The sequence below is a fragment of the Erythranthe guttata genome, chromosome 6 (assembly GCF_056151865.1).
Source record: "Erythranthe guttata isolate IM_541 chromosome 6, IM_541, whole genome shotgun sequence".
In the NCBI taxonomy this organism is placed as follows: domain Eukaryota; kingdom Viridiplantae; phylum Streptophyta; class Magnoliopsida; order Lamiales; family Phrymaceae; genus Erythranthe; species Erythranthe guttata.
The window spans coordinates 8,196,265-8,206,167 of record NC_142538.1 but is presented as its reverse complement, the minus strand read 5'-3'; the positions used below and the strand labels follow the sequence as shown (position 1 = coordinate 8,206,167).

General features: G+C 34.8%; 1 protein-coding gene across 1 annotated transcript; it reads right to left on the bottom strand.

The window, feature by feature from the left end:
• Positions 1-5,167: 5,167 nt before the first annotated feature.
• Positions 5,168-7,789, bottom strand: LOC105960429 (uncharacterized). Its single transcript, XM_012984602.2, has 3 exons — positions 7,067-7,789; positions 5,587-6,291; positions 5,168-5,496 (listed from the first exon to the last, which is right to left on the bottom strand). Exons 1-3 carry the CDS (start codon positions 7,721-7,723, stop codon positions 5,362-5,364), a joined length of 1,497 nt encoding a protein of 498 aa, XP_012840056.1. The 5' UTR covers positions 7,724-7,789; the 3' UTR covers positions 5,168-5,361.
• Positions 7,790-9,903: the final 2,114 nt, after the last annotated feature.

Below are 9,903 nucleotides of genomic sequence, written 5' to 3'. Positions count from 1 at the left end.
ATTTCACCTCGTATACCGAATTAAACTGATACGTGGTACTAGACACGCAAAACTCAGAATAAAATGGAAGAATAATAGATGGAAAAAGTTATCGAAGAACAAAAGGCGCGTGGGCGCCGATTTCCGGCGACGACGGTGGCGGCGGACTGACGGAGATGGCAGTGGACTAGGGTTGAGCGGCTAGGGTTTTTCTCTTTTGTACAAGACCTTTAGATCTTGTATTTATAGTGTCTTGTATATAAGCCCTAACGGGCTTAAGTTGAACCGGGCCCAACAACTTAAGTTTGTTAGTTTTTCTTGGCTCGTTTCTCATAAATCAATGATCGGAAAATTATAACAATTACATTTTCGGAATCATCGAAACGTCCTCGTTACTACGAATGCCAATTCTCGATTTCCAATTTCTAAAACTAGAAACCCTAATTCAGTGGACCTGCTAAATTTGGAAACTTCCCAATTTAGAAAGTTCACTACTCGCCTAGTTCTTTGCTTTTCTTATTCTCATTCATAATTCCCAATTATGAATGTTGGACTCAATCGTATCGACTTTCAATTATGCAAATATTAAACATTTTTATCTTTGACCATTTATGCAAAGAACTCGAGTACACAAGCAGTGTGACCATCGATGGTTTATGTGTAAGCTAGCCATGTGCCTACAACTCTTTGTGGTTTAAACTCATCCCTAGAGTTATAATAAGATGAATCTCGTTTCAACTTAATCACCCAACGAATCAAGATTGACGTCTAGCAACTACGCATCATGATTCTCTAGCTACAAATGAAGTGCCTGCAAGAACCGTGTGATATAGTTAACGTACAGTACGATCCCTTCGATACATATGTCCCGATTGAACTAGACGCATTGGTTCATCGAGACCTCCTTTATAGCTTAGTAACTGTGCGATCGTTCTAAGCTTAGTCCCTTCGATCATGACTTAGAGCATCACATTCCCCTAATAATCACTTAGTGAGCTCTGGCGAGCGACTTAAAGATTACAAACTGTGAGAACACACTGGACATCGAAGACTATTCTAGCGATCGAATCCCCGATTACAATGCATAGACCTCCCACTAGATTTCGGACTGCACGAACACTGGCCCTTGGGGCGATCCTCGGTGGAACTTAGGGACAGGTCACGATACAGCTGGTCCTCTAGTAAAGTCACAGTCATGTCTAGGTCTTAAGGACTAATGATGTACAACTATATCATAGAGATCTCTAGTCTCTTAATGGGAAAGGCCGATATCCTCATTGGTGGCGTAACCCTTCGACTAGGAACATGGTTTAACAGTTATAATACTTAATTAAATAAATATCTCATGATCCTAATAGATCAATTATAAGTAATTATAATAACTGTAAGGACTATATCTATGCTTATGCAAGGAACAAAGATATAGAATGCCCGAAGGTGTTTTTATCATTAATACGAAAAATGATTATTTACTACAAGAATAAATGAAAGACCACAGCCACAAGTTGGCTTGTTGGTCACCTACTCTAATAGAAATCTCCTAGCCGTGCGGCCGCTCTCCGGTTGTTGTGGAGGGCAATGAAATTGACGTGGGCGCGTCAACGGGGGCATTTTGACCGGGGGAGAATGCTAGTTTATGCAGAGAATGGACTGATGGGAGGGTTAATAGGGAGAGATTGCTGAGGATGTTATTATTGTTGGTTGAAGAAGAGTAGTTCGTCAGGTTGTCAAAGAAGCAGTGGCTGGTGTCATCGGAAATTACAAATTTTGGCGAAAGACGACCTTTGTCTCTCCATGTTCCTCAACGAATCCTCCAACTCTGCGTGGGTAAGAACTCGCGGCGGCGAATTGGAGAGGCATGAGCGATAGTTACGGTGAAGAGAGCAGTGGCAACAGTGGAAGAGAGTGGTGGTAGTGGTGGAAGATATAAGAGAGAAAGGGAAGAGAGAACCATTGACGAAGGAGAGAAAGTGACAGAGTGGTTGAGAAGTAAACATAATGTTTCTAGGGTTAAACAAATTAAAAAGGGTAAAATTGTGTTATAATAAATTAATGGAGGTATGTCAATTCATAACATCATATGTTGGGTGTGTCAAAATGCAAAAAAAAAGAATTGGGTTTATATTGATAAATGGGTTTTGAGGGGGTTCTCCTTAATTCTCTCGAATCAATATTTAATAGGGTAAATTCCACTTTCTCCCTTGTACTTTGGCTCGGCATCACTTTACCTCTTTTTACTCTCGATTGCATCGATTTGCTCCCCTGCATGTGAAAAATTGTCTCAATGTGGCCCTCAATGTTAGTTGTCAGACACCGTTTGTTCTAAGCTCTGAAATTACAAAAAACGCCACCTCTCTCAATTTAAATAATTATTAAAACAAAATTAATAAATAAAATAATAAAAAAATTCAAGACAATGAGAAAACATAGTCCACGACGCCAGCCATATTTTTTTAATCTTTTAATAATTATTTAAATTGTGAAGGGTGATTTTTTGTAATTTTCAGACTTAAATGAAAAGGTGTGAAGGTCAAAAGTCTGAAAACTAACGGCAAGAGCCACATTGAAACAATTTTTCATGTATAGGGGGGCAACTCGATGCAATCGAGAGTAAAACGGAGAAAAGTGATATCAAGCCAAAATACAAGGGAGGAAAGTGGAATTTACCCTATTTAATACTATTATTCTGGGATACAATATTTAAAAATAGAATTTCCATATTTCTCGTTTGGCAAAAGCAAAGCAAGTACGAGGGAGAAAAATTCTAGTGTCTTTGTTATTTCTGAAAAATTAGAAGTATATTTGAATAACAAATTTCCAAATATTTTTGTTTTTGTTAATTAATGACATAATTTAATGGTCAATTGCAAATTGATAGTTGATAATCTTATATATAAAAGAAGGGAATATTAGCACTAACCCCCTCATCTAGTAAATGTAGTTAAGGAAAATCCTCCTCCAAAAATAATTGGAGAAAACCCCTTTTATTATTAGCTTGGATAATTAATAGAGATAATCTTTCAATTATACCCTTACTCCTAACCCTAAATTTAAACATGTCATCTTACGCCGCTTCTGTTCTCTGTTCTCTCTGCTCTATTCTCTCTTCTCTCGTCTCGTTCTTTATTCTCTCTCTTTCTTTCTTTTTTTCTTTTTTTTTCTTCTTCTCTATTTTCTCCCTCTCTCTCTCTCTCTCTCTCTCTCTCTCTCTCTCTCTCTCTCTCTCTCTCTCTCTCTCTCTCTCTCTCTCTCTCGCTCTCTCTCTCTCTCTCTCTCTCTCTCTCTCTCTCTCTCTCTCTCTCTCTCTCTCTCTCTCTCTCTCTCTCTCTCTCTCTCTCTCTCTCTCTCTCTCTCTCTCTCTCTCTCTCTCTCTCTCTCTCTCTCTCTCTCTCTCTCTCTCTCTCTCTCTCTCTCTCTCTCTCCTCGATCAGAATTCGGCCGGCATCAGAATTGGACACAACCCTTTTCTCGTTCTGGATTGAACGAGAAGGAGCCTTCCCATTTGAAATATTTGTGGCAGGTTTCCCAAGGGCGAACAACCATCCATCACTCCGACCAATTCCAGCCTCAGTTGCTTTTGTCTGGTTCGAAACCAACTAGTGTTACCTGCTGACTTGACCTTGCCTTCCATTGCATTAAAGCAATTATAGATCAACTATGATTTTTGTCTATTTTATTGGTTAATGATAATTTTTTGCGACGGCATGGGATACAGATGTGTGGTGTGGCGACGTTGTGGTGACGATGGGGAAGCATGTCTAGGGTTTTTTGGTGGATCGGACAGATGACGGCGCGTGTAGAGAAATTCGCGCAAGCTGGAACCTTAATCGACTATGTACATATTCAATAGTAGATTAAGCTAATCGACTATGCTCTGGTAGTCGATTAAGGTTGATCGGCTCCAATTTTTTTCTTATTTTTTGAATTTTTTGTTTATTGATTGCAATTGTATAAATCAATTATAATGGTTGTATATTTTTTGTATTTTGTAAAATATAGTTGATTTTGCTTTTTTTTTTTTTTTTGCAATTGTGATTTATTATGTTAAGAAGCAGATTCTTAATCGACTATACTTCATCATAGTCGATTAATATACCTCATATAGAAAACAAAAATTTAAAAATTAAAAAATTAAAGAATTTCCGTAATCGACTATGAAGCATAGTCGATTTAGGCTAATCGACTATGCTCCAAAGTCGATTAAGGAAACTGATACAGAAAATACAAAAAAAAAGGGAAAATAAAACGCTGAGCGCGTGACACAGTGATGATGTGGCGGGTGGGGGCAAGGAATATATAATGGCTGAAAATGGGTGTGGGCTTTTCTCAAATGAAGAGAAATATTTTGGACCTCTCTCCATTAAAATAAGTAATGAGGGGTTTTTCTCAAAGAGCCCCATAAAAGAAAGAAACACAGGTCAACCCTAAAAACCCCTAATAGTATTTCTGTAATTAAAAATTTTTAATATTTTTTTCTCTACTTATTTCTAACTATAATTTTTAAGAATTATCAAAATTAAAACTAAATCCCGAAGAATCCTGTCTAATGGTACTTTTATAATTATTTGTTTTTAATATTTTTTGTCCACTAATCTTATATCTTATATATAAAAGAAAGAAACGATGGTCAACCCTAAACAACCCTAATGGTATTTCTGTAATTAAAATTTTTTAATATTTTTTTCTCTACTAATTTCTAATTATAATTTTTAACAATTATCAAAATTGAAACTAAATCCCGAAGAATCCTATCTAATGGTACTTTCGTAATTATTTGTTTTTAATATTTTTCGTCCACTAATTTTTTAATTATAATTTTCAACAATTATCAATCTCCTATTATTTATCAATATATCTCAAATCTTAAGAGATAAAGATAGAAATTTGATTCGTAAAATTTTAATCTATATATTTGGATTATAAATCTTAATATGACAAATTTAAAAGAACTAATGTTATATAAAATATGAATAATACTACAGTATTAAATTTTACCATGTTAGTATACTACATTTTCTTATTATTATATATTAAATTGATTATTTTTTTGCACTTTTGAAATAATACCCCGTGCAACGCATGGGGAAAAAATGCTAGTAATGTTAATACTAACATACAATAGAACATTGCATAACAAAATACAAATTCTGTGAGGCAATTATAATATAAATAATTAAAGGACCAAAACTCAATAAATCTTTTAATCTATCCTTATTATTATGACCATAAAACAATTCCGATCAGAAAACACAATTTCAGTAAATATTAACTAAATTATCAGTTACTTGAACAATGAAGTAAACTACAACTTGCATAGTACTGCTGAAACGTGAGACGTGAAACGTGAAACAAAATAATCCATGCATGTTGCAGATAAAATTACTAATTAAACAATTTTGCAAACCGCCTTATAAATGCTCTTGCATGGTTAGGCTGTTTCTTAAACATACTATTGATCTTCAGGCCATCGGTCAGAGCAGACGTCGATGTAAGAGATGCCTTCAGTATGCTTAAAGCCTGCACCCAAATCGAATCTCGACATGAATGCATGAGAAAATATAAATAAATTAAACACGAGATATTATAAAATAAAATTATATTAATTACCTCTTGCAATCCAACGCGCACCTCGACTTCTTTGACATCAGATAAAGGGATTTCCATTTTCTTCAGTATAGAAAGGGTTGAGGTCATACACATAGGAGTCACGGTTAAATCATCGGTCACCATGTACATTTTTGTTCCTCTAACAAAATTCTCTTGGCCTCGACGGAACACCGTTTCACGGAACAATCCCGAATCTTTTCCGATTGAATATGACAACCATTCTTTTTTCTGGTTCATATCCCGATGGTAATATAGAGTAACTTGTTCACTAAGAGGAAGAATCGTACCTTCGGAAACATAACCTTTAGGTAGATTGGGTTTCATCACCCTATTTTTGATACTTGGACTCACCCAATACTTGTCATCGATAAAATCCACTACGCTTTTATACAAATTGTCTATACTCTTAAGACAACTGTTACTACCCAAAAGGCACTCAACTCCTCCTAGTGGGATGGTAAGAAAAGAAAAAAGCAAATCTACGAAATCGTCATCGCCTTGAGCAAACAATAACTTATTGTTCGATTTTTTTACCACCAATCTTAAATTCATCTTCTTGGTCGCTTCTAAATTCTCCTTCTCTTGGAAGGAAATTCCCGCTTCATATTTTAGCCTGGCAAAGTCATCATAAACCTTTGTTTTATTGAGTATAAGGTCGGTAAGCGGAGTACGCGACGTTAACGAGCCCTTGAGCAAATCCATAACCTAAGGCGGACAATGATTGTTAAAATTCACGAAACCGACATAGTTCTATGCGAGAAATTTGTACTTTAGATCATCTATTTCAAGTTTACATGCAATAACTTAGCAAATTTATCAATTTTGGTCCTATTTTGCCAGAAATTTTAGTTTTAACAAACTCGGAATGCACTTATACGAATATTTTAAATATTATAAATGGTCCTTTAATTTGATTTGTAAACTTGTAACTCACACAATCAGAATTCTATGAACATTATGTTTGATGAAGAATTTATAACTTCTAAAAGTCGTACAAGCAAAATCCATCAAGTGCCACATCATGAAATGCAAAAATCAAGCAACATAAAACCAATAACTGCTAAATTGCAATTTTATTGCATGTGAAATTGAAATATAATAACTTAGACGACTAAACTAAATAGACAACATAGAGGACCAAAATTACAAAAAAAAAAAAAAAAAAAAAATATAATTTTATACAGTAAGGCTTCGTTTGGTTGGGGAGATTAACCTTAACTAAATAATGAGACTTTATTTGATATTTGGTATCCTCAATAACTTGTCGGGTCGACCCGTAAATATTATGTTATCATGCTTTATCTTGCCTTTTAGGCATATTTTTTTATTGGATCTTCTAAGATCTAATAATACAATTGAGTTTCATTAGATTATTTTAATTGTATCTTGGCTTATCTTATCTTGCCAACCAAACGAGGCCTAAACATATTCAATAAAAATTCCAAAAGTACTAATATAATCAAGAAACAAATTATATTACCTCATTGAACCCAAAAGTCACATTCCTTAGCTCTGCGCCTTTAGTGTCGGTGATGCCAAGATTTCCGAGAGTTTGCACGAAGCCTACCGCCAAATTAGGCACCATTCTCAGATCATCAGAGATCAAAAAAGAAGTCGTCTTAATCGTGAAAACTCCACCGGATCCATGAAGAGAAGTTTCAGACTCATCTAAATAAACGCTTTTGTTCTTCGTTTTCCCACAAAGGCAAGTTACGGTAGTATCTCCTCGCATTGCCACCTTTGACGACCATCGGTGTGTACAATTCCAATCCGGGCAAGAAAAGTACCTAGCGGTCAAAGGATCACTGATATCGAGTTTAAGCTTTCGGCATTCACCTTGAAACGAACTTACGGGATTGAGAAGCATGGACTTACGGAATGTACTCCGTAAGTTGATGCCGTCAAGATTCGATAATCCATCGTACAAAGTGGTTAAGCTTCCGATATTGAAAGGTGTCGTTGCGTCTTTATCTCCGTAGTGCTTCTTCAGAACTCTCACAATCTTTCCCAATGGCAAAGTTAAAAAACTCAGCACAACTTCCGCGAAATCGCTGTCGACTTCCGCAAATAGTACTTTGTTTTTCTCTTTGTTTATCAGAACTTTTAGAGAGAACTCAACTCCATTATCAAGAAACATAATGCTGTTGTACGAAATGGAATAAATCAGAGATTGAGTATTGATTTAAAAGGTGAGTGGAACGGAATAGCAAAAGATCCGTGTGATGGATTTCTTTGAAGAAAACAAATCGGCTTTGTTTGTAACGGTTTGGTGAGAGAGTTCCTTTTGGTTCGGATTCTAAATTATATTTGTTGTGCCATTTAACTTTTATTTTACTGGGATTCTTATTTCCCCCATGTAATTAGGTTATTTAGATATAATAAGATTTCCTATCATATTGGAAGAAAATAATCCGGAAGAAAAAAAAAAAGTAAACGCCGTAGACCGGCGAAAAAATCCGAAAGAAGAAAAAAAGAAATTGAAAAGTCAATGCCGAAGACCGGCGGTGAACGCCGGAATCCGGTGGCAAAAAAATGTTTTTTGAAAAAAAAAATTTGGGTCAAAATTGAATAATTTATGAAATTTGGGTCAAATTAAGGTTAAATTAAATTAAAGATGAAATTTGAGGTTAATATATTATACTATTATAATAAAATTTATTAGTTATATCATGGATGAAATAAGATTTACGCGTTTCTTTGTTTTTCTTTTATATTTTACTAGCAATTCTCCCCGTTCAATGCACGGGATTGCAAAAAGGAAGAAAATTTAAATGGCGGCCGTTATATGCAAGTCCATCTGTTTATAAGTTCAAGACCTCCAACATAAAAATACTAATTTACCCTTAATGAAATTCAAAAGTAAATAAAAAACACAAAATATTAAAAAAATAAAAAATATATTTCCTTTGTGCAAGACCAAATAAAATACATAACCCCAGAAATCTCCTTTCATTATTTCACGACTTAAAAATTTCCTCCTTCTTCTTCACAAAGCCACCAAGAAACCCTACACGCCGAAATTATCAAATACACACCAAACATTCACGATGGAGAACCCGATTTTGTAATCATTAATCGACATTACAACGCCATTTTTTTTTTGTAAAATCGAAGTTGTATAGCCGATTTGGTGAACAAATTTCGGCATCAGAACACCGATTTTTGTTAAATAAATCGGTCTGTATAAACCGATTTCCAGAACCAACGAAGAATAAAAAAAAAAAAAACCAATTTCAATCTCAATTTTTTTCCAAATAGCCTAAATCATTGCAACCCAACAAGAAATAAGTATAGATTAATGTTCATCCACACATATTTATCAAGAATCGATGCTCGATTGATGTTTTCGTATGTACAAACAAAAGTTTCATAAGAGGGCCTTACTTGTTGGTGGTGGTGGTGATGGTGCGGTGGAGATGGTTTGGTGGTGGTGATGGTGCGGTGGTGGTGGCTTGCTGATCGTCGCCGGCGGTCTGGTGGTGGTCGTGCGGCAGTCTTGGACGGTGGTCGTGCGGTGGTCTTCTGCGGTAGTCGTGCGGCGGTCTTCTGCCATGGTCGTGACTGTGCGGCCGTGTTTTGTTTTTCCGTATTCTTTTTTTTTTTAATTTCTTTTGAGTTTTTTATTTTTTGGTTTTGTACAAATAAAAAATAGGGTTAATTTGTATTTAGGTATTATTTGAGGATAAGGGTATATTCGTCCTCTTTGGTCTTGCTATAATAAAATTAAATTAATTTATGGATTTGAACTAATAAATCCCTTAATGTGGGTTTGAACTAATAAAAAAAATGGGCTTGCATATAACGGCCGCCAATTTAAATATATGATAATTAAATTGTATTAAATAAAAAGAGAAAAAAAGCTGGAAAATAGGAGATGAAAAAAATACTAATAATTATTATTAAAAAAATTACAAATATGCCATTAGGGTTTCTTAGGTTGTCCTAATGTTTCTTACTTTTATAAATAAGATATCCATATACAGTAAACCTCTCAGTTTGAGCACAACATGATACACATGTTAGGAGGATCACAATTTTGTAAAATTAGTTCTTCTTGTTAGAAGGAAAAAAATTAGTTCTAGACGAATGTTTTATCAAGGAAAAAAATTTGTATAGAAGCACAAAATTAGAGTAGATATATAGCAAAATCTTTGAACCATTTTAAGATACCAAAGTATTGTATGATTCGATTTGGATATACTAATTTTATATATATGAGCTCAACAGTTCAAATCAATCTTTTGTTCTTTGTTTAAATATACCACAAATCAAATTTTCCATATCATTTCTCAAGTTTAACCAAGTCCTATATCTGTT

What these genes read in the sequence shown, in the direction of transcription:
- LOC105960429 (XM_012984602.2), bottom strand. Translation starts at nt 7,723, where the DNA reads ATGTTTCTTGATAATGGAGTTGAGTTCTCTCTAAAAGTTCTGATAAAC. An exon ending in TGACTTTTGGGTTCAATGAG is followed by an intron (nt 6,292 to 7,066) that starts GTAATATAATTT and finishes TGTCCGCCTTAG; the next exon opens with GTTATGGATTTGCTCAAGGG. An exon ending in TGCGCGTTGGATTGCAAGAG is followed by an intron (nt 5,497 to 5,586) that starts GTAATTAATATA and finishes ATTTGGGTGCAG; the next exon opens with GCTTTAAGCATACTGAAGGC.